The following is a 22,861-nucleotide window of genomic DNA, read 5'->3' as shown; positions in this document are numbered from 1 at the left end:
CTGAGTGCAGTGTTTTCCGGTGTCACCGGCCAGAAAAATGAGAACTTGCCGAACGGCCATCACGAACTGAGCACAGTCCACAGCTGCCTTCCACACCCCACTCGCGTCCCTGGTCTCCACCCCAGGCAAACCCGGGCTGGGCTCACTCGGGCTGGGACTCTTCACCCCCTGGTGTTAGTCGGTGCTGATTGACGTTTGTCCGCTCTCGGACCTGCGTCTGCGTGTTCTTCTCTGAGGCGCGCTGGGCAGGCGGCCGCCTGTTTACGGGACTCAGTCCAGCTGCGGTCACTGGGGGCGGCCAGGGCAGGAAGTGCAGACAACACACAGTCCTGGAACAGAGCGTCCCGATGTGATACACGCCGAGGAAGGGGGGCCTGAGCCCTCGGCCGTGGGCGGGCTGGGCCTGCTCCCGCCTCTGCCCCCAACGCGAGTCCCTTCTGGGCCTAGAGATACCCCGAAACCCCCGGCTGGGTCTGCCCACGGCCACGCTGCCTGCTCAGGCCGCTCACAATCCTCGCCTTCAAAGGAAGCGAGGGGCTGCAGTGCGTCCCTGGTGCTCAGCCCCTCGGAGCAGGGCGGGGCAGTTATCAGAGACGCAAGGGCTGACCTGAGAGCCACATCCTCAGGACAAAAGGAAAACAGTCCAACAAACTGTTCGCCGGAGCAGCCAGGGGAAGGAGAGGCCCCCGCCCATAGCCTGGGCTCCAGACCTTCATTGCTCTTGGAGAGAGAAGCCCCCCCCCATGCTGGCCCTGCACCCACACCTTGGCCCCTTGGCACCCACCCCTGCTCCAGGCTGTAGCCTGAGGGGGCACCTGTGAGAGCCCCTCCAGAAGCCTGCCCTGCTTCCCTGTCCACCCATCGTCCCAGCACACAGACCCCTGGAGGCTGGGGCTCTTAGGGCCGCGACCACTTGGGATCCAGGGGGTGTGGAGGACAGGGGGGCAGAAGTGACTTCCTGCTCTCTGACTCCCCCGTCACCCTGGGTCATGATCACCCACAGCAGGGGGGAGACTGGTGCTGCCTCTCGCACCCAGAGGAGACGCCGGTGCAGGCCAGTGGCCCAAGGACCTTCCCCAGCTGGGGGTGTCCTCACCAAGGACAGAGCCTGGTGCTCCGGGAGCCCAACACCCCTGCAGATCCGCACAAGGGGTCTGTGAGCGGACCCCCTTCCGCCTGCTGGGCCACCATCCCGCCTGCCCCAGGAGCTCCGGTTCATCAGGGCACAGCTGGACACCAGCAGCCTGAAAACAGGTGGGATTCTAGCAGGTGACAGAGCTGTCATCAGCCCCGTGTTTACAGATGGGAGCGGGTTCGCCGTGTGTCCCAGCTTGGGGCTCTTCCCTGCACGCAGCCTCCTCTGTCCCGGGACGAGGCCCAGACCTGCGGAGGCCCCTGCCGCCCGTCCTGCTCATGTCCTCAGATTGTCCCCCACCTCTCTGCCCTCTCTGCCTAGAATGTCCCTTTCCAGCTGCCCGCCCTTCAGGACGCAGCAAACGTGTGCCCACGGGGACGGGCTGAGGGGCTTGGCAGACTCACCACTTGGATACAGAAGCATCATTTTCCCGGGGGGCGGTCCCCCCTGAGATCCAGGGAAGGTCTCCGACCTGTCTCCAGCCCCAGGAGGGAGGCAGTTGGTGTCATGGATGGGAGGGGTGTCCGGTGCCCATGTGCCCCCCTCTCTCCTGGCCTCAGTCCCCTGTGCAGAGAGGGCAGATTTGCTGCCGAAACCTGGGTGTGCACACCACCCCTCTGGGGACTGGGGGAGGAGGTGCAAGGTGGTAGCGCTGGGACGCCTCTGACTGCCCACTGGGGTGGGGGCAGCTCTGAGAGGCCTCAGGGTGGAACACAGACCCCCCGGGGACAGGCCGGCAGGGGAGGGCAGGGCCCCCTTCTCCCCACACGCTGCCTTGTATGTTTCAAGACATAAAACAGTCATAGTGGTGGACGCGCAACTCACGCCCTCTAGAACCCTGTGGCCGGGACTAGGGCCAGCTCTGAGCCGTGCGGCCTGGGCACGTGCAGTCTGACCTCAGTTTCCAGATGTGGGGAAGGGGGTGAGAGCCCCTGAGCAGCCTCCAGAGCCCCACAGGGCAGTGACCTCCTGGGTCACACCTGCAGGCAGCCGTGGTTGCCAGTGGGTTGGACACCTGCCACCCAGCTGTTGGGGCCCCCTGGGGCTCACGCCCATGGGGTGCGGCCACAGACAGGACACAGAGGCTCCCACATAGCGCATTCTCGCACACCTCTCTCCTTCAAATTGAGAGTAACCACGCCCAGGGGACAAGGCCGAGCCCAGCAACCTCGGTGCTGGGGTGGGAGCGTCAGACCGTGCTCCCGAGGTCACGATCGGCAACTCCCTGCGCTGGATGAGGGTTGTAAAGGGGCGACCTGCTGACACAGCAGTGACAACCTCAGGTCCCAGCACTGCCTGGGCGAGGACCGCCGGACCCACCCTCCCGGGGCACTTCGGCCAAGGCCTGCGAATCATCCATGAGGCCCACCAGGAACAGAGGCCCAGTAGCCTGGTCGGAGCCCCGAGGGCCCTCAGACTCACATGCACCAGGTCCAACTGTTATCAGAGAAACGCTGTAAAGAATAACAGATCAGTGAGCCTATCGCATGCACGCAAAGTTTATTAGTGAACGGGAGAGCCAGGCAAGGGTGGCCAGCGGCCCTGCAGCCAGAAGGCCAAGAGCCAGGAGAGTGAGTCCTTTGTTCTGAGGACGGATATAGTTGGAGGGATGGGGGTGAAGAAGTTACACGCTGATTGACGGGTAAAGATAGAGCCAGCTTCTCTCAGGGTGTGGGGACGTGACGACCCAAACTTAGGGATGTGTGGGAGTCTGTTAGCACGAACCCCTATCTTGCTGCGGACTCCGTTTGTTCATCTTGCTGTAACCACGTACGTGAAGGGAGGCAGCAAATTAAAAGTTGGGGGAGTGACCCAGAGCTATTCATGGGCTCCCTCTGTGAGCACCAGGGACTCCCTGGGAAACAGACGGTGGCCAGAGGCAAGCAACTAACCAAAGCTGGTTTCTGGGCTCTTCCCTTTGGGCGCCATGGACCCTCTCCCACCTTTCTGGCCTTGGGGTGGAGGCACAGGCTTTCCTTCCCAGATGGCGGAAAGGATGCATAAGTGTCAAGGACTTTCCTCCTCCCATGAGAGCCTGGTCTTTCCTGTGATGGTGGAAAGCCTGGCGATGTTATCAGACCCAGGACCGCTGGGTGGGCGGGTAGGACGCGTCTCCCCCTGCTTCTGGCCTCCTCTATGAAGTTCTTCGTTAGACTGTGACGGTGAGGGTCCTGCCTCTGTCCCCTCTGCTCCTCATTCTCCTGTAACACGGCCACCCAACTGCGGACACCTGCACAGCCCGGACCGGACACAATCCAGGGACCCACAGAGCCGCCCAGGGGCCGGGGAGCCACAGGGCAGATGGTAGGGTCGGCTCCTCAGCCCTCGGGGACAGGAGGTCAGGTCTGGGGACAGCAGGCAGAGGACAGGCGCAGCCCCTGTGAGGTGGAGCCTCCAGGAGGCAAAAAGCAAGGCAGCGAGAAACCCTACCAGCTGTGGGGCTCTGGGGGCTGATCTGGGGACCGAGGCTGCACGGCTCAGAGCCGGCGCCAGCCCAGGCCACGGAGTTCCAGAGAGCACGAGCTGCGTGTCCACCACTATGACGGTTTTTATTTTTCAGGGCAACTTGCATTCCATGATTTACTTTTCAGGGCCTGGGTCTCCAGAGGAAGACGCTGAGAAGGGACGCTGGAACCCCTGAGTCCTTAGCTGACCACTGTCCACGGCGCCTGGGGAACAGCAGGGGTCAGGCCCTGTCCGGGAGCTCAGCTCCGAGCCCCCTCCCCCACTTCCTACATCAGCCTCCCACTGAGCCGTGCCCCACAGCACTGCCGGGGGACCCGACTCCTTGCCACCCACGCCGTCCCTGTGGTCCTGCCTGCCCTGGGCCCAAGCCAGCCTGTGGGTCAGAGGGAGCCCGAGCCGCACCGGCCCGGCCGCCTGCAGAAACCAGAACCAGCTGACATGTGTCAGACGCCCAGCCCCTGTCCTGCACCGTGGTGTTGCAAAGGCCCCTGGGGGATATTTTATTATTTTTAAGAGGTGGCTTTTTTTGTGCAAGTGAAGCTGGCTGAAAAACTCAGGGGAGGGATGAAACTTGAGAGAAACAAACAGCAAGAAACCCCCAAGCTCATGACCGGGGAGCAGAGCAGCCTGACGCAGGGTCTGGCGGCATCTTCCTGCTCGCTGTGAGTCTGGGGACTCTGGGGCTCAGGACAGGGCTGAGGGCCTGGGCTCTGGGGTTCCCTCACCTCTGGAGCCACCTGGGTGAGGTGCCTGCCAGGGCCTCTGTGAGCGGGCACCTGCTCTACACTCGGTGGGGCCTCTGAGTGCGAACCGGGCGCAGACACGCAGGTGAGCGCATAGTGGGGGGGGGGCGCAGCAGGCTGGGGCTTGGGTTCTCTGGTGATGAGTGGGGGGCAGGGGTCACTGGGGCCAGGCTGAGGGGTAAAAGGGTGGCTTCTGGGTGAGGGAGGGAGTGAGATAAGGCTGGGGCCACCCTTCTCTCAGGGCCCCCAAAAGGAGGGACCCGCCGCTGTGCCAACTGGGGGTCCCCGGGCAGCCAGCTGGGCTGCACAACCACCCAGGGAGGGGAGGAGTAGGGCCAGAGCAGGGCCACCTGGAGGGTGTGGAAGAGCCACCGGTCTGTGAGCTGCAGACTCCTCGGGGACAGATCCAGGGGGTAGACAGACGACATGCCAGCCCCAGCCTCGAGAAAGAGGGGTCAACATCACAGCACAGGCGAGCATGTGGGTGCTCTTGAGCCTCCCTTCCACTGGGGACAGGTGACAGGAGAGGCAGGGATCGGAACTGGGAACAAGCACAGAGAGAAGCTGTGCTTGGGTTGAGCTCTGGTGCAAGTCCCACCTAAGGCGGCCGCTCGCTCCTTCTGCACACGGCCTGGCGCTGGGGGCGGCCCGGGCGGCCCACGGGCCCAGTGCAGCCACCTCCCCGGCACTGTGCTCCTGGGAACTAAATACCGAGGCACAGAGGCCGCCCGCTGCTGGAGGAAAGGCTGCAGGCGCAGCCACGGGCCCAGATAAACAAACGAGAAAAATGAGTCCGGTCAGCCAAAAACAAACACCTCAGATACGAGACAATCCTGTTCCCTTAACCAGAACCGGCTGCCACAGCAAAAACATCAACAACCGCCAGGGCACAAGGAACCACTCTTGAGAAATTAAATATATAATGCCCTAAAGAAAATATTCCGTGAGCATGCTGGGGACGGAATAAAAGCAGAAGGAAACCTAAAATGGGAGAGAAACACCGGGGACAAAAGGGACAACGCAGGAGGCCAAGGCCACAGATGTGTCCCAACAAGGGCAGCGTCACAAGTAAACCAAACGCTGAGCCAGCTGTGTGAGGCGCTCAGGCCCGTCGCTGAGACACTGCAGAGCCTGAGGTGACAGTGACTCCACACTGCTATCCACAGAGAAGTGGGACTCAGATGACACCGATGACACCGGCCGTGCACAGAGTGCAGCCTTCAGGCTCTGAGGGGACCGTCTGCTGCCCAGAAGTGCGTCTGAGGGCACAGTGGCAGCCTGCAGACGCCAGGGCACAGACACCCGCTCCCCGCAGGCTGCGGCCATGGGAGGAGTGAGTGCCCGCCCCAGCAAGACAGCAGGGCCCCTGAGGAGGAGGAAGGCGCAGAGCGCAGAAGCCACGTGGAAGCTGCGGATGAGAGCGCAGAGCTTGGGAGTCAAAGGCGACTGGCAACCCCAGGATGAAGAGAAAACCTACGGAGCAAACAGGTGCGACCCACAGGCTGTGGTGGAGCAGGGACCACCGTGGCTTTGGACCTGACTCTGAAGCCCACTCGGCTCTCACGGGGCCACCCCACAGGACACAGGCCGAACGGAGAAGTGACGTCGATGGGCCGGCCCTGCTCAGAGGGCTCCCGCCCACGTACGTGAGCTCTGGGATTCCGGGGACCCCTTATGGTGCAACTGGGTGGTGGGGTTCTCTCCAAGCAGCACCTAAGGACAGTGGTCATGCCCACAGCATCCTTCCTAGAAATGCCGTCCTGTCCCCGACTTGTCCGAGACACTCGCAGCTGAAGTTACGACCCAGAACCTGCCTGGGCGTCCCCGTGAGACCGGAGCCATGCAGAGCCGCGTTCACACAGATTTGTGTTTTTGTTGTTGCTTTGCATTAAAATCCTACTTCCCAAGGTGAACAGGGCGTCTGGGGCTCCCAGTCTGACAGCTGCGCGTGGGGGACGTGCCACGCCCTGTCACCTTGTCCGACCTTGGGCCACCCAACGGGCTGAGCCAACGCACCCTGACGGTGGCCTGAGGAAGGAAGGAAGGCCGTCATCCTGGGGCCTGGACTTCGGAGCCTGAGGACACTGGAGGCCAGGATGTGCAGCCAGCAGGGAAAGGCCACCAACACAGAGGGAACACGGACTTCTGAGCCACAGCCTGGGCTGCGGGCCTGTGAGGCCGCTGCTGCAGGCCCTGGGGTGCGGTGCAGACGCGGAACCTGGCAGGTGCGGTGGGAGCAAAGTTCACGCAACTTTCAGCTCCACTGGCAGACCTCAGACCCGCCCCACGGGAGAGGTGGTAATAACAGCTTGGCCCTGGGCTGTGTCCTTGTCGGCCCCTCCCCAGCCTTCAGCAGCCTTTTACTGCCCCTCAGCCTGGCCCAGCCACAGGTTCTGGGCCAATCGCTGATAAACAGCAATCACCTGAACAAAGGGCTCTGCGCTGTCTTCCAGCTGCAGCTCATCCTCCGTGACGAGCAAGCCACGCCAGGAACAGCCTGGAAGCAGGGCCCTGGGGACTCTCATGTGGACCTGCTGGTGGCTCTGGCCCCTGGTGGCCGTCTGCACCGCAGACACGTTCCGGGAAGAGGCAGAGAGAATTATGCGGGGCACCCCTGTCATTGACGGGTAAGCAGCCACTCATGCGGACGGGCTGGGGCTGGGGAGCCAGGCCAGGCCATGTGTCCCCGACTTGAGGCAGGCACTGCCCCATCTCCGCCAGGATTCAGTCACTCCAGCTGGCACATGGGCCTTGCCCTTTTCTGGCCTTTGTTCTTCGAGGGGTCTCACAGGGGCCCCCAAAGGCCTCCAGGGATGGGGGTCTGCAGGGAACAGAGCGGAAGGAGGCATGTGGCGAGGCCCCTGGGCACCTCACCAACTGGTTCCCGCTCACAGCGGGTGCTGGGTCGGAGGGACGTCGGGGGCCTGGCCGGGGTCATGCCTCACTCTGGCCTCATGGCCCCAGGGACCCGCTTTCCCTCGTGGGCCTCCACTTCCTCACCTGAAGCTGCAGGGGTGGTGGTGTCCACCACAGGCCCCAGGGGCCCCTCTCAGCCTCTTCACCCTCCTCCCTGAGACCCCACCCGCACAACCAGTAGGCATGTGGTCAGCTTGACCTCACGGCCACGCTGGGAGGGGTCCCACAGTTCAACACCCCAAACCAAGCCCCTGGTGTGCCCACGTCGGCAGACAGCCAGGACCCTGGTGACAGCTGTTACTCCTCTGAGGTCACAGCCCACTTGGCAGCACCTGTCCCCTCCACTCCCAGTGCATCTGCGCTGAACCTCTCCCTCCCCCCACCGCCCTGCACTGGTCACCCTGTGAGCCCCCTCCAGCCTTGCCCCAGGGACAGCACCCAGAGCCGAACCCTGCCCACCACAGTGAGGCCGTGACCTCCCCCACTGTTCCCCATCAGGCAGCAAAGGGGGCCTGACCCCCAGCCCAGTCCTGTCGCATCAGTCAAAGCTCACGGTTCACAGAACCCCTCCCCCACCCAAAGAGCAGGGGCAGCTTTCAGGGTCCTAGCTGGAGCTCCCAGAGGAAGGAGTGGCCTGGTGGGGCATCCCAAGGACAAAGCCCTCTCCAGGCCCAGACCGTCCTCAGAGTCCCTTGAATCCAGATGATAACCTGCCTAGATACCCTGTGTGTGCTCACACCTCTATGTGCATGTGCGTGTGCATGTGTGTGCTCACGTGTATGCATGTTCTCCTACTTCTGCATGCATGCATGTGCGCATGTGCTCACACCTCTGTGTGCATGTGTGCTCACATGTATGCACGTGCTCCTACTTCTGTGTGCATGTGTGCACATGTGCTTGTGCCTCTATGTGTGTGTGTGTGCATGTGTGCGCATGTGCTCCTACTTCTGTGTGCATGCGTGTGCGCATGTGCTCACACTTCACGTGCGTGTGTGTGTGTGGCGTGTGCGTACACTCGCACACGGTGCCTGATGAAGCCCAGCTTCTGACTGGGGGGCTGGATGGGCCCAAGACTCTGCATTCTGATCGGCTCCCACAGGAGTGTGTTCCTTCTGCACACACATCTGACTCCTAGGAAAGGCCCATGGCGGGAAGATCCACCCTTTTCCAGCTCTCAGCACAGGTTACCTGGCTCAGGTGTGTCTAGGTAGTGAGTCACCTGTGCCCCACGTGGGCAGCCTTGGTCCTGAGCGTGTGAGAAGCAGAACTAGATAGGGGACAGAGCCCGGGGTCCATGCGGCCATCCTGACCGGTGTCCCCTCGCTCCAGGCACAATGACCTGCCGTGGAAGCTGCTGAACAAGTTCAACAATCAGCTTTGGCATAAGGACGCTGACCTGATACATCTGGCCACCACACACACCAACATCCCCAAGCTGAAGGCGGGCTTTGTCGGGGGCCAGGTACAGCCTGGCTGCCCTGTGCTCCCCCTGTGTTGGGGTCCATCTCCCTCCTCCCTGGGGTCCGGGCTATGGTGCTACCCTCTCTGGTGGCAGCACACCCCCAATCTCCTTGGGGCCACAGATCTTTGGAGGGCAGTCTGACAGCCACCCAGGCTGTGGAGACAGCTTCCAAAATGCGAGGGAAGCCAGACGTTCCTGCGCACGTGGCGGTTGGGGCCTGAGGCCTCAGGTCCTAGCGCCAGCCCCCCTCCTGGCCCCCAGTTCTGGTCTGCATATACACCCTGCGACACCCAGAACAAAGACACCGTGAGGAGGACGCTGGAGCAGATTGACGTCATCCACCGCATGTGCCAGAGGTACCCTGAGACCTTCCTGTGTGTCACCGACAGCAAAGGTGGGTCCTGGCCCGGCCCGCCTCCCTGGCCCCTGTCCACCCCCACCTCGTCCAGAGCAGAGGGGCTGGTGCAGCCCAGGCGCCCACAGCCCCGGTCGGGCTCTGCTCACAGGCATCCGACAGGCCTTCCGGGAGCGGAAGGTGGCCAGTCTGATCGGTGTGGAGGGCGGCCACTCCATCGACAGCAGCCTGGGCGTCCTGCGGGCACTCTACCACCTGGGGATGCGGTACCTGACGCTCACGCACAGCTGCAACACGCCCTGGTGAGCGGCTGGGAGGCCCGGGCCTGGGGAGAGGTTGCGGGGGGTGGGGGGGGTGGACAGTGCTCAGCGTGGCAGCGTGGCTCTGCACCTTCCTCCGGTCCTGCGAGTCCCGATGCAGGTGGGCGGGGACGACAACTCTCCTCCCTCCCAGGGCTGACAACTGGCTGGTGGACAAGGGGGACGACGAGGCCCAGAGCCAAGGCCTGTCGCCCTTTGGGGAGGTGAGTGACGGAGGTGGGGGCCACAGTCACCCTCAGAGGAGACGTGACCCAGGACCACGGTGTCTCGCCTCCTGGCACCTGTTCCCTCACTCGCAAAACGAGGCTGGCCGGGGTCCCCCAAGGGCGGGCATTCAGCTGGAACCCACTCCTTAGCATGGCCCCCATCTCCTAGCCGCTGGGGGTTTACTAACACCTGGCCAGGCAGGGCCCCCGCCCAAATGCTCTCCCCCTGCCCGCCCTCCCGGGGGCAGCGTTGAACCCGACGAGGCTGCACCAACACAAGTGTGCATGGTGCCCCCCACCCCCGGCCCGGGCAGTGGCCAGTGCCCCCACGCCCGGCGTGGGCTCCCCTGGCTCCGAGCCCCGTGTCCCCTCAGAGTGTGGTGCGGGAGCTGAATCGTCTGGGCGTCATGATCGACCTGGCCCACGTGTCTGTGGCGACCATGAAGGCTGCCCTGAACCTGTCCGAGGCCCCCGTCATCTTCAGCCACTCCTCCGCCTACCACGTGTGCGGGCACCGGCGGAACGTGCCGGACGATGTGCTGCAGCTGGTGGTGAGGCGCCTTCTGGCCCGGGGGCGGGCGCACGGGCTCCGGGCTGCCCCGGGCCCACAGCTCCCCTCTGTCCTGAGCAGAAGGAGAAGGGTGGCCTGGTGATGGTGAACTTCTACAACGACTACGTCGCCTGCAGAGCGGAGGCCAACCTGTCCCAAGTGGCGGGTAGGTGGGCGTGAGCAGCCGCGGCTGAGCGGGGAAGCGCCTCCGGCAAGACCCACCCCGCTGCCTCCCTTGCAGACCACCTGGACCACATCAAGAAGGTGGCGGGGGCCGGAGCGGTGGGCTTTGGTGGGGACTATGACGGCGTGTCAAGGTAAGGCCCGAGGCTGCGTCCCATGTGTGAGCTGGACGGTCGTGACCCCCAGGAGCCTGTCCTGTGGGGCTGGGGGCACGTGTCCCAGCAGGAAGCCCACCCTACTGGGCCCCTGGTGCCTCAGGACAGGGAGGTGGCCGGGTCCTCAGGCCCCGACCCCTGGACCGCGGAGCCTGGGTCTCTGTCCTCTCAGGCTCCCCTTGGGGCTCGAGGACGTGTCCAAGTACCCAGACCTGGTCGCTGAGCTGCTCAGGAGGCAGTGGACGGAGGAGGAGGTCAAGGGCGCCCTGGCCGAAAACCTGCTGAGGGTGTTCGAGGCAGTGGAGCAGGTGAGGGCACCTCCCTGCCCATGCAGCTCCCCCAGCCCCGGGCGGGCTGGAGGGAAGGTGACCGACCGTGTGGGCCCGCAGGTGAGCAACCACAGCCGGCCCCCCGAGGAGACGCCCATCCCGCTGGAGCAGCTGGAGGAGTCCTGCAGGACCAAGTACGGCTACTCAGAGGCCCCGCGCCTCCTCCACGGGCCGGGGACCCTGCTGGCCTCCCTCACCCCCGTCCTCCTCGGCCTGCGTCTCCTGTGACACCTGGGGCACCGCGCTCCTCGGGCTCCAGCAGCTCAGGGACGACTCGGCCACCGGGCAGCCAGACTCTGGGAACACTGCTCCCCACACAGGACTGGATGCCCAAGCAGGCAGCTGGCCTCCCCTGGGTAGCACGCTGCGGGGGTGCCCGGGACACGGGCCCGCAGAGGACCCTCGATAAAAAGCACTGACCCTTGGAGTCCCGAGGGTGTGTGTCATTCTGGAAGGGCCTCGTGCGCACCCCAGGGCAAATCTGGTAACACGGCCCCTGGGTGGACATCCAGGCCCAGGAGTGCCGGGTCTTAGGACAGGGCCCAAAGGACTCGGGCTCTGAAGAGGGACTCGCCTCCCATTGCTGAGGGGTCTTTAAAAACAGTCCAGGCTCCAGTGCCCCAACATGTACTTGTATAACATCCGCACCTACACACTCACATCCTCCTAGTTGTCTGCACACACATGTACACACACCTGCACATGTACGTGCGCACACAGCCGCACCCCCACGTGCACACATGTACACGCACACCTGCACACACCCACATGCACGTGTGCCCCGCACCCCCCAGCCCCGCCTCTGTGGAGAGCCGGGAGCAGGGCTGAGCAGGGCCTCTCGGGCCTCCTCTGCAGGGTCTGTCTCCTCACTACAGGGCGCACAGTCCTGTGGGACCTGCCGGGCAGAGCGCACCTGGGGGGACAGCACCTCCTGCTGGACAGTTGGCGGATGTGTCCTGAGATGGATAACCCCGCCGGGGACAGACCCAGCGCGCCAGGGCCCTCTCCAGGCCCGAGAAGGCCCCCTGCACAGGCTGACACTGGGCCCTGCGCCTCCTGCGGACCCCTCTGTGAACGAGTGTGAGTCCTTGGCCGCACAACCAGGTCCTGGGAACCAGCCTGCGGGCAGAGGCCCTGCCTCATTCTCCCCTGGGGCCCTCTCCAGAGGATCCAGTGACCAGAATGCACACTTGTGGGTATTTGCTGATCACTTAAGATCGAATTAATGTTAAAGGAGAAAAAAGGCGAGCCAGAGTCCTCTCCAGAGATGACCAGATCCCGCCAGGGCCCCGTGTGCCGGGGCGGCCAGACAGTAGAGGGTCCCCTGGGGGCTGCAGCAGTACCCCTGGGTTGCTAATCTCACAAGAAAGGTTTTAATACTCATCCTGATATAGCCTCAACCACATCAAAGTCACATCAGAGGGAAGCCAGACCTCAGAACCCCCCAAGGATACATCCAGTTCTGGGGAGCTCTGCTGTCCAACCTCAGCTCAGAGCGACCAAGTGTTCCCTCATCTGAGGGGCAGGAACTCACCAGCCCTCCCAAGGAGGGGCAGCACCTCACGGACAGCCTAGGGGTCCTGGTCACCTGCCACACAAGCAGGCCAGGGCTGCAGCCACCGCACAGCACGGAGCCTCGGGGTGCAGGCACGTCTCAGCAGCATCTGCATCTGTCACTCTGGGAGACGGGCCACCTGCCAGGCCCATCGCCCCCTGGAAGGGTTCACATTAGTGCTCAGCCTGGGCGCACAGCAGCCCCAGGACCATCAATGTGGGGAGCAGTGGAGGAGGGGTCACCATAACAGAACACAAATGACTCTCAGTGATGACTAACCACCACCTGGTCATGGGCATGGGAACAATGGGTGTCGCCAACGTGCCAGAGGCCACGGCAAGGCCAGCACTGTCCCCCTACTTGGCTAGGCTTGGGCTGGGCTGCAGTTAGTGTGAAACTCTCTGTACCAGGCAGACGCGCAGAGGACCACGTGGCAGGCGGGTTTGGAGGAGGGGGAAGGCCAGGTGAGAACAGTTATCAGTGCACACAGGTGTGCAGATGTGGCCACAGAATAACATCAACGCCCACAGTCTGAGCTGACACAGAGATGGCAGTGACAGGCAGGGGCAGTGACTTCCTCAGGACAGAGCTGCGACAGGAAACCACCGCCAGCAGCTACCAGGAGATGCGCGCGTTGAAGCGCCGCGGGGCATGTGCGCATTTGCAGCCTCCAGAGCTCTCCTACGGGACACTCCAGAGGGGAGAGCGCGACTCTCCAGGGGAGATGCTGGCGGGCGCCACCTGTCCCAGGTGGGCAACAGGGTGGCCCTGGCAAGACACAGGGAGGATACTCTGCCACGCTGGGATTCTTGCCCACAGCTGTGGCTTCATAGTCATCATGTGAAAACGTTACAGCAAAGGGGCCGTGTGCAGTCACAGCCAGCACATGACACCATCCAGGTGACGGAGACAAACAGGAGGGACTGTCCCAGGTGGGAGTGGAGGCAGGACAAGTCAGTCGTGGGGGCTTTCCTGCTTTAGCCAGTCGCACACGGCTAACCAGGAAGTGGATGTGCGGGAAGCTGGTCTGCCAAGTACAGGGACGATGCACTTTGCCACTTTTATATAAGTTTAAAATTATTTCAAGGTAAAAATTCCAAATTCTCTCTGCTGGGAAGGGCCCAAGACGCTGCATTCCCCGGGCCCGCCTGCCCCGCCCTGCCCCAGGTGTCCCCTCGGCCACCTGCATGGGGGCTGGATGGCCACACTGAGAGTCCCAGCCATGGCTCCCCCCACCCCGAGGCCACTAAGGCAACCCCGGAGCCGTTTCTCAGTGGCCACCTTGTTTATTTACAACAGCACTTTAGGAAAAGGGCACAGACACCCAACACCCTTTCACACACCGCAGCCCCTCCCCCGACAAGACAGCACACCTGGACCTTTTCTGACACCCAGCACACGGGCACCCCAAGGAGCCATGGCCAGGGAGCGAGGCGGGGTCCGTAGCTAAGGAGAACAGCCAGACAGCGCCCAGACCCGCCCTAACGCCACCCCACAGGCTCCCAAGTCCAGGAGGAAACCAACGCAGAAGTCCAGGTAAAGGTCTCCAACATTCCTGTTGCCAAGAGCCATCGGTGTGAGGAGACTGAATGGCCGGGCCTCGGGATGGGCAGGTCGGGCGGAGCCGGCCTGGTCAGCACCCACTGCGCAGCTCCCAGCAGCTTGTGCCGAGGAGGGTGCCAGCCTCATGCTCCCCACCAGCTGCCCGCTCCTTCTATTTTGGCAAAAAAAAACTAAAAGAAAACCTCAAAACAAAACCAAACAGCTTCAAGAAAACGCAGTAAACGTCAGGAACATGAAGGGGAGAAGTGCATCCCACCTCTCGGCCACCCCAGCAGGTCACCCAGACGAGCCTGCTGTCTGTCCTGGATGCGTGGCCACAGCTGGCCCTGCCGGGGCAGCTCTTTGGGCTCCCATCAGCCCCTCTGGCTTCCAAGGTCAACGACGTGAGCACAGGCAGGAAGGGCCGTTGGGGGAGGCACTGCAGTTCCCTGCCAGGAGCTGTGACTCCGTGTGGCGACTGCTCCTGGGCCAGGAGGGGCCTGGGCTCCGAGGGGTCAGCGTGCACCCAGGGGCCCTCCAGAGGCAGCGGGGGTTGGAGGGTGCACATGTCTGGACTTGGGGCCAGGCACCGCAAGGGCGCAGCCAGCTGGCAGGACCCCCCTTTGGGACGTTCTGCAGAGGCAGCACAGGACGTGTTTGCTGGGGTTCTGCCTGGGCCCACGTCAGTCCAGGGGGTGGGGGAGCCCATGCCTGCTGCTGGGAGGGCTCCAGGTGACCCCAACACCCCCAGCAGACACCATCACATGAGGTCTTTGCAGAGTTGGGCGCAGAAGAGAACCTGCTGATCCACCGGCTGCTTGGCCGAGAGTCACAGAAATTACCAACGGAAGTCAGAAGTTTGTGCAAACTCACCCACCACCAGCCTAAGAGGACAGGAAGGTTCTAGGCCTGGCAGGCAAGAGATGCTGAGAACAGTGAGGGCCGGCGGCCGCTGCAGGCTCAACCCAAAGGCAAGACGCAGGGGACAGGGCCTGGAGGCAGCGCCCCGCAGGCTCCTAATTCCTCAGGGCGGCCAACCTGAAAACGACACCGGGGTTGGACAGGGGCGGGAGGGGCCTGCGAGCCACCCACGGCGCTGCCCTCCCCCAGTCCAGCTTCTCAGGGCCTTTCGGATCTGTCGCCTGTGAACACCCCAGGAAACGGTGGTGACTGACCCTCCCACCGTGAGCCGCGGGCTGACAGCTCCCGCTGGAGGCGGAGACGTGACCACAGCTCAGGCGCGCCGTCGCAGGAGGGGTCTCTGTACACCCGGGTGCCTGGGCCCGGAGCTGCCTGCCGGCCCGCCCGCCCGCTCCCACTGGCACTGCAGAGCGGGGCTGGGGCACGAGCCTGGAGCCTCCTCAGAAGGACTGGGCCCCGGGCGGAAGCCACCTGCCCTGTGCCCCCCCCCCCAAGCCCCCTCCTTCCCTCACTAGCACCCGGCGGCGCCCCACCCACCTGCGCGACAGCTGGTCCTCCTGGCCGCGCACGGAGCTCTCGCCCACGGCGGATGCGCCCTCGGGCAGCTGGCTGAGCTGGTCCAGGACCTCCAGGCCGTTCTCCTCCGCGATCTGCACGATGAGGCTGTCCACCTGCTCCTGCGGCGCGGTCAGCGTGGTGGCCGAGCTCATGGAGTCCTCTGTCACCTGCGGCCGGGCTCTGCGCAGTCAGGCCCCACCCAGGGCCCCCACTGCAGCCCCTCCCTGGCTCTCTGCAGCCTCCGGGGGTGGCCTGACGTGCAGGGGGCGTTTCTGGCCACCCCCCCACTCCCGCCAGCCCCGGGCCTCCCCTGCTGGAGCCGTGTGCTGTCGGCCCTGAGAAGCTGGACTGGGGGAGGGCAGCGCCGTGGGCGGCTCACAGGCCCCTCCCGCCCCCGACAAGGAGGCCCCACAGCAGCTCAGCAGGGAGGACACTTGCTGACACCAGGGAGGGAACGATGTGCAGCAGCCACCTGAGCCACTCCCGGCGCACGGGCGGACCTACCGAGGTGTGCACGTCCAGGTTCTGCACCTGCTGCTCGAACCTGTCCATCACCGCGGACACCTTCTGCAAGTCCATACTGCTCAGCGCTCGGTCCAGGGCCTTGGTCACTTGCGCCATGTTCTTGGTCACCTGGCACAGGAGGGAGGAGGCAATGGGACCGAAGGGGGGACGTCCCCACCAGGCACAGGCCCTCTCAGCCCTCCCTCCGTAGCCCAGCAGCCCCAGCCGGTCCCCAGGCAGCGCCACCAGGTAAACAGCAGGCACGCAGGGACCAAAGCCCAAGGCACCGAGGCCTCAGGCTCTGCGTTCACTGTGGCATGCGCTTGCTGTGCGGAGGGAAGGACCCTTCCTTCCAGCCCCCAGACGCGGCGCAGGCTGAGCACTCACCCCCTTCATGGTCACGGCTGTCTGCACCTTGGAGGCCACTGCATCCACGCGGGATGCCATGCGGAGCCAATTCACGCCTTCATTCTTCTTGCGAATGGCATTCTCTGCGTACACACGGGCGCACTCCACATTCTTCTGCTGCAGGGCCTGAAATGCAGGGGGTCCCAGCCCTACTCAGGGGCTTCGCCCTTCCTGGCGCATGTCTGCTGGTGCCCCTCTCACACCCTCTGCAGACACCCAAGCCCCAAGCCTGCTCAGGAACCAGGCGTCCAGGGCAGGGCCTTCAGACTAGCCTGCAGCGGGGCTCAGACGGGAAAGGCCTGGGACACATGCCTCCAACACACTCCGGCCCCTCAGCTCCCTCCCGGCTGCTCACAGCACCACCAGGGCGGGTGATGCTGGCGGCGAAGACCCCAGACCCGCACTGGGCTCTCTGACCCCCTTTCTGCCCTGGGAGCCATCGCTTAGGTGAGAAGTCATCAGACCCCACCCCCCCATTTAACACCTGTGACAGAGGTCCCCCTGAGAGCAGCCAGACACCTCCAGCCTTTCCTCCTGCCCCTCCCTGGCACGGGGGCCCCAGGAGCCTCCAGCCCAGCCCCTCACCCCACAGAGGGGTTGCCTCCCCTCAGCCCGAGACACCAGCTTCACTGGGAAGCAAGGGCTGCGGGTGGTGGGGTCAGCAAGGGGCCTCCAGAAGCCCACTTCCCGCACAATTTGTGAAAAAATCAAGTTCAGAATGCTGGAAATGAACAGAAGGCGTGGACCTTCAGAGTAAAAGCACAGACAACATCTTTCTGCTCTGGGCACCTTGCTGGGGGGCAGGTATGGAGCCACCGCAGGCCTCGGGCAGGTCCCTTCCTCCGTGTGTGTAAGTGACAACCACCAAAAAAGACACCAGGAGCCCTGGCTGGTGTGGCTCAGTGGACTGAGTGTCGGCCTGTGGACCCAAAGGTCTCCAGTTCAATTCCCAGTCAGAACACAAGCCTGGGCTGCAGGTTCGATCCCTGGTTGGGGGCGCACGAGAGGCAAATGAAGGGTGCTCTCTCTCTCACATCGTTTCTCTTTCTCTGCCTTTCCCTCTATCAAGAAAGACGGAAGGAAGGAAGACAGCAGGGACAGGACAGCAGCAGCAGCCACCTCACCTTCTTCACCTTCGCCTGCTCCGTCTTCGAGTCCTTCTCCGCCTTCCTGGCCAGTTTCTCCAGCTGCTTGGCTGTGAACTGAACGGAGGCAGGGGCCTGAGTCAGACTGGCCAGGCCCCCCAGGCCTGCCGGGCGCCCGGGCCGCAGGGCCTCTCGAAGGTCACCCACCAATTCCCAACCGTCCAGCTCATCCCTCAGGTTCTTTTAGCCAACGGCTGACACTCCTCCAGCGACACCGCCCAGCATGGCAGGCACAGGGACTCTGGTGGCGGGTGGTGCGCCTCTAAGAGCCATTGCTGTGCAGGGCAGGCAGACACCCCCTCTCCCGGCTCTGCCTGTGTTCCCAGGACCATGTCCTCACTGCTCTGCCGGACTGGGGCTACCCACCCACATGGGGCACTTGGGTGGGCACCCTGCCCACCCAGGCTTTCTCGCTCCTCCATACCCAGCCCTGCCCCCCTTACTGCAGAAGTCCAGGGACCAGCTGTGTGCCTCACCCCCACCTGCCTGGCCACCTGCAGGCTCTCAGCCTCCCTGCCTGAGCTCTTCCCTCCCCACCCTCCCTGCCAGCCAAGGGTCATTGGGTGCCCACAATGACCCAAGCCCACCCTTGGCCACATTCCTCCTTCAGAACCCTTGGGCAGCGCCCACCCGAGGGCCAGGTGTCCTAGGACCCTCCTGCCAGCAGCGACAGCAGGGCCCTGTGGCCTGACTTCACACACCTGGCCCCCTCCTGCCTCCACGCTGCCCCTAGTTCCTCACTCCTGGGCCCCTCCAGCCCTGGTCAGAGGGAACCCAATAGTCCCAAACAGCCCTCTCTTGACCTGGAAGCCGGCAGGGGAGCACACTCAGGAGGCCCAAGTCCCCATGGCCCCCGGCCCCCTAACAATGGCCCTGCCGGTACCGTCCCACCGGCCTGCAGCCCCTACCCTCCCTGGGAGGGCCCACCAGCCGCTGGGGCCGTCCCACGGCTCTGGGCTTCCCCCACGCGCTTGGCACTTTCTGCCACAGAGAAAGGGTCTCCTGTCTGTCTCCTGGGGTCTCTAAGGAGCAAAACGCATGTTTCCCTGCGCTGGAGTCTGGCCCTGACCACCTGACATGGCACCTGCCACGCGAGTGCAGTGAACACGGTGCCTGCGCTTCCTGTCCGCAGTGCAGCCAGGGCAGCCCGTGCACGTCACGCGGCCCCGTTGTTCAGAACCAAGCAGGGACGGTTCACTGCCAGAACGTTTCGGGGGACGTGGCAGTAGCCAGGCAGGAGCACCACTCAGAGGCCCACAGCCGCCCCCTTCGAGGGGTCTCCAAGGGCCCGAGGTCAGTGTCAGCGCCCCGGGGAATGGCCTTGGAGGTAACAGCCCCAGCGGCCCCCCCACGCAGCTCGATGAGGCCGCCCCGGTCACCTGACCCTCCGAGCGCGGCGTTCGGGAGCCAGGTCTGGGGCGGGCGCGGGGCCCCCGGCCGTACGTACCTTCAGCTGGAACAGGGTATCTGCAAAGGGCGGAGATGGTTTGAGGGTTTTAGAAACGTGCGGAACAGACCTTCCAACACGCACACAGGATCCCTGGGACCCTCGAGGCCCCAGGAGCAGGAGCGGAGCCGGGCGTGCAGGCCCCGACAGGGCCCCGGAGGGCGGCCTGGCCGCCGCGGCCCCCCACACCTCCAGGCATCACCAGCGGGACAGCCGCCGACCTGCCCGGGTCCCTGGGGTCCCCGCGAGCCGCCCCACCCCCACCCCGCGGGCTCTAGTGGGGCGGCCCGGCGCGCAGGGAGCTGCTGGCCTGAGCTTCGCTACTTCTCTGCGAGGGGCCCTCTGACCTGACACCCCAGGGCCCCAATAGGGGGTGGAGGGGCATCCGGAGGCTGAGGGGGGCCGGGGATCGGGAGTCTGGGGGCCGGGGCATCGGGGGGCTGCGGGCCGGACGCCACGGGTCGAAGGCCAGGGTCGAGGCCCGGGGAGCCCACGCGCGCCCCCAAGGGCGGCGACTCTCACCGTCCATGGCCAGGCCGGCAGCGGCACTCCTCGCAGATGAGGCGGGACGGGTTGGACCAGGGGTCGTCGAACAGCAGAGCAGCTCTGCCGGGTGGGAACTTCCGGGTCGCTCACAACTTCCGGTGGACAGCCACTCTCGCGAGAGGGCTACGGCCAGTCCCGCGAGCGGAGCCGTTGCCGTGGTGACCGCATGGCGTCGCCAAGCGGCGGCGTCTGTGAGTCACTGGGACTCCGCGCCCGCGGGGGTGCTGGCGGGGCGGCGGGCTCACCTATGGGGCTTGGCAGAAGCAAACACAAACCCAGGAAAGGTAAAGGGCCGCCGGCACCCGCGAGGGCTTGGGTGCTGGGAGCCCCTGCCCTCCCAAGCCCGAGCCCTCTTTGGATGACCAAGCCTCGGGAGCCCTTTCTTCCATGGAAACATCCGGTTTCGGAACACGGAGTGACCCGAGTCTTCCGAGCTGCCTATTTCATTCTGAACCAAGCAGGCGACTGGGGAAGAATGGATCCGTTGCCCTGGAGTCAGTAAATCATAGTTCGAATTAATTACCCATGTATTCCAGGTGAGGAGCCAAGTCAGGGGTTCACCTATTCAGGCCCAAGGCTGAAGGAAAGGTCGATGGACGAGCCCTCCCAGGACTCCGAGAAGCCTCCGGACACCCAGCCTGCAGAGGGTTACTCTGGGAAGAAGGGGGAAGCCGAGCAGCAGTGGCCGGCACCTGAAGTGGAAGGTAGGACCCACCCCGAAGGGGGCATGCAGCTTCAAGGAGTTTGGGGATGGAGTCAACAGGAGCCGGAGTGAGGGATCCTGACCGCAGGGGTGATGGTGCGAGGCCCACCCAGAACTCTAGGTGGAGATACAAGTTCAGTAAAGGTTAAGGGGAGTTGCCCAGTGATCAATAAAGAGGGGCTTAGTGCACAGCCACCAAGCACACTGCTGTTGTCCCAGAGGGTAGACGCACAGAGGGAGCAGAACCTCGTTGGGACAAAGGCCTGCAACAGTTTGGCAGGTCTGTTCACTCGGTCACGGCGCACAGTGGCCAGACCTTTCCGTATGTGTGGGGACATGGGGCCCAGCCGAGCCCTGTGCTCAGCTGCAAGACTCAGTCTCCCGCACTGGGTCCTGGTGCATCCAGCTCTGTGTGTGGGCACACAGGCGACATCTGCCAGGGAAGAATCATTCCATATGCAATTTCTCATTAACACATTATTTTAAATGAGATATTCCTAACCTTTTAAATAGCCTTAATGTATAAAAAGCTTGTATAAATCAATGTGAAAAACATTTTTTAAAGATTTAATTATTTTTAGAGAGGGAAAGGGAGGGAGAAAGAGAGGGAGAGAAACATCAATGTGTGGTTGCCTCTCTCGCGCCCCCAACTGGGGACCTGGCCCACAGCCCAGGCAGGTGCCCTGACTGGGAATCGAACCAGCAACCCTTTGGTTCGCAGGCTGGCACTCAGTGCACTGAGCCACAGTAGCCAGGCCTCAATGTAAAAAAAATTTAACTCCCTGCCCTTCATACAGGTATGTTGTGATGGGAGTGTTCTATTTACATACACACATGCACAGAGACCTCTGGGTAGCACCTTAACAGAGGCCTGAAGGGATTGTGCCGCAAACTGTAACCCCAGGTCCACGTGGAGGCAGTGGAAGGCCTTCCACTTTTGTATTTTGTAACATTTGACAAACTGAGAACTTCACAAGTTCTATGCATTCCTTGTAATCTTAACAAGTTTTTTAAAAATGGGACCAACATCAGAAATGTCCATTTCTACAGCATTCTGACAAAGTTCTGTACAGAGAGCTTTTATCAGATTTAGACTCCCGTGGAAATTGTGCACCTTGCCCTGCCCCTGAGGCACACCTGCCTGTCCGCAGTCCATCACCTGAGCCTTTGGCAGCTCAGTGTCTCCATGGTGGGTGGTAGGAGTCTTGTTTTTGCCCTAGAAAGAGGGCGTCTAGTTGCAGCTTTGGGATGTTCATGGCCCTAACAGAGACGTGGTCTGCTTTTCCAGACTTACTAAGTGCCTGGCTGTTTCCTTCCTTGTAGAGAAACCTGAGGCCAAGGTCAAGTCGGGCAAGCAGAAAGTCGCCCCTCCACAGATCTTCATCACCAGAGCCTCCAATGAGAGACTTACCAGCTACAGCTCCATCGGAAGCGAAGAACAGAAAACCATTAAGGAGCCGACAGAAAAGGGGCCCTACGCCCGGCACAGGAATCCCAGCACAGTGGATGCCTATGCTTTACAAACCAAAGAATAAACCACCACCCTACGTAGCTGTCCTCGGTCACTGCGCTCTGAGTCCCGGCTGTGGCAGCAGAAGGGCTGCCCTGCCCCACGGGAAGCTGCTGGTGCCCCTTCAGGAGACAAGGGTCCCTCGTGGCTGCGATGGCCTCACCTCCCCCAGAGCTGCTGGCAGCTTGGCTGAGGACGAGTGACACATAAATAAATAAGTCACATCCCCTGTTGGAAATGGCTGGCTGTGCAGAGGGAGGGAAACAGCAAGCGACATCTCCGGCTCTGACTCTCGGGGGCAGCTTAAGTCCTCACTCGCTTGGAGCGTGTGAGGCAGTGAGTCCTGGGCAGCTGTGGGGAGTGAGGTGTCCTCCACACCTGGAAAGAAGCTGGGGCTCTGAGCACTGAACTTGAACACCTGAAGGCTCCTAGCCTGGCTGTAATCTGACCCAGGGTACTAAGGATCCAAAAGCACAATGTGGACTGGCAGGTGGGGGCCACCATGCACTTGGAACTTTGGAAATCACCTTGTCACAGCAGCCCCAGGAAGAGGAGAGTAGAGCTGACCCTTCCCATCCTTCTGTGAATGAGGCACCCACCCAGGGGACCCCCAAGCTGTCACCACCTGGCCAGCAGTGCTCAGGTGTGGCTGGAGAGCGCACCCTGCCCTGGCTGCTGTTGCCTTTAGTCTAGTGACACTGTGTTAGCTCCTAGTTTGCAGGTGGAAGCAAACTCTACACAGTTCCTATTTCTGTTGATAAAGAGTATGTTCTTTTAGTATTAAACAGTACAACTGACATCCAATCAATTAGTTTCGGTAAAACCTGAGAAATAATGTCGCATATTGACACTTTACTAACATATTTATTTATATGTGCATTCTGCTACAATGATAATATACATTGAAATGAGGCTCATACAGATGGGTATTTGACCCCAGAAGGTCAGCACACCTGCCCTTCTCCATAAAGCTTCCAGCAGCCATTACATTTCTATTAGTAAGCCTAGAAATTGCCCGCCCTCCCCTACCCTGAGCGTCTCTGTCTAGAAACTGTATCTACCGTGGCGCACGGTCTAATCTCATTATCAGCTTGTGAATGAATTCAGAAAGACGAGAACGAACTGGGGCTGGCAGAGGAAGTTGAGGGCTGAGAAGTGCAGATCGGGAACCCCTCTGGGATGAACTAGTGAAGAACAAGGAT

At 62.6% G+C, this 22,861-nt stretch overlaps 3 protein-coding genes across 7 annotated transcripts; 2 read left to right on the top strand and 1 right to left on the bottom strand.

Annotated features, from left to right (window-relative positions):
* The first annotated feature begins 4,189 nt into the window (after window positions 1-4,189).
* Window positions 4,190-11,247, top strand: DPEP1 (dipeptidase 1). Of its 5 annotated transcripts, none has more exons than XM_090259937.1 (11): window positions 4,190-4,263; window positions 6,798-6,971; window positions 8,590-8,722; window positions 8,984-9,116; window positions 9,229-9,379; window positions 9,531-9,600; window positions 9,978-10,154; window positions 10,235-10,319; window positions 10,395-10,470; window positions 10,664-10,799; window positions 10,881-11,247. In XM_090259937.1, the coding sequence occupies exons 1-11, from the start codon at window positions 4,208-4,210 to the stop codon at window positions 11,046-11,048; spliced, it is 1,359 nt and encodes a 452-aa protein (XP_090116063.1). In that variant the 5' UTR covers window positions 4,190-4,207; the 3' UTR covers window positions 11,049-11,247. The 5 variants fall into 5 exon arrangements, with proteins under 5 accessions (XP_090116063.1, XP_090116065.1, XP_090116064.1 ...); XM_090259939.1 differs by lacking the exon at window positions 4,190-4,263 and adding an exon at window positions 4,349-4,429; XM_090259938.1 differs by lacking the exon at window positions 4,190-4,263 and adding an exon at window positions 6,437-6,569.
* Window positions 11,248-13,856: 2,609 nt separating this feature from the next.
* On the bottom strand, window positions 13,857-19,482 carry CHMP1A (charged multivesicular body protein 1A). The gene is made up of 7 exons (XM_090259837.1): window positions 19,423-19,482; window positions 18,901-18,920; window positions 17,433-17,510; window positions 16,288-16,434; window positions 15,901-16,029; window positions 15,376-15,563; window positions 13,857-14,955 (listed from the first exon to the last, which is right to left on the bottom strand). The coding sequence occupies exons 1-7, from the start codon at window positions 19,427-19,429 to the stop codon at window positions 14,934-14,936; spliced, it is 591 nt and encodes a 196-aa protein (XP_090115963.1). The 5' UTR covers window positions 19,430-19,482; the 3' UTR covers window positions 13,857-14,933.
* On the top strand, window positions 19,433-22,463 carry SPATA33 (spermatogenesis associated 33). Its single transcript, XM_090259838.1, has 3 exons — window positions 19,433-19,730; window positions 19,983-20,150; window positions 21,473-22,463. Exons 1-3 carry the CDS (start codon window positions 19,613-19,615, stop codon window positions 21,682-21,684), a joined length of 498 nt encoding a protein of 165 aa, XP_090115964.1. The 5' UTR covers window positions 19,433-19,612; the 3' UTR covers window positions 21,685-22,463.
* The last annotated feature ends 398 nt before the right edge of the window (window positions 22,464-22,861 follow it).

Source organism: Furipterus horrens, unplaced genomic scaffold (genome assembly GCF_987537825.1).
Source record: "Furipterus horrens unplaced genomic scaffold, mFurHor1.1.pri manual_scaffold_13, whole genome shotgun sequence".
NCBI classification, from domain to species: Eukaryota; Metazoa; Chordata; class Mammalia; order Chiroptera; family Furipteridae; genus Furipterus; species Furipterus horrens.
The sequence above is the reverse complement of the archived record's forward strand: the minus strand, read 5'-3'. Positions and strand labels throughout refer to the sequence as shown.

Excerpts from the sequence above, each read along its gene's own strand:
- SPATA33 (XM_090259838.1), top strand. The coding sequence starts at position 19,613 with ATGGCGTCGCCAAGCGGCGGCGTCTGTGAGTCACTGGGACTCCGCGCC. Across the intron at positions 19,731-19,982 it reads CAAACACAAACCCAGGAAAG|GTGAGGAGCCAAGTCAGGGG; the intron begins GTAAAGGGCCGC and ends CATGTATTCCAG. Across the intron at positions 20,151-21,472 it reads GCCGGCACCTGAAGTGGAAG|AGAAACCTGAGGCCAAGGTC; the intron begins GTAGGACCCACC and ends CCTTCCTTGTAG.
- DPEP1 (XM_090259937.1), top strand. The coding sequence starts at position 4,208 with ATGACCGGGGAGCAGAGCAGCCTGACGCAGGGTCTGGCGGCATCTTCC. Across the intron at positions 10,155-10,234 it reads ACGATGTGCTGCAGCTGGTG|AAGGAGAAGGGTGGCCTGGT; the intron begins GTGAGGCGCCTT and ends TGTCCTGAGCAG. Across the intron at positions 10,800-10,880 it reads TGTTCGAGGCAGTGGAGCAG|GTGAGCAACCACAGCCGGCC; the intron begins GTGAGGGCACCT and ends GTGGGCCCGCAG.
- CHMP1A (XM_090259837.1), bottom strand. Across the intron at positions 17,511-18,900 it reads ATACCCTGTTCCAGCTGAAG|TTCACAGCCAAGCAGCTGGA; the intron begins GTACGTACGGCC and ends GCCTCCGTTCAG. Across the intron at positions 14,956-15,375 it reads GAGGACCAGCTGTCGCGCAG|GTTGGCCGCCCTGAGGAATT; the intron begins GTGGGTGGGGCG and ends TGTCGTTTTCAG.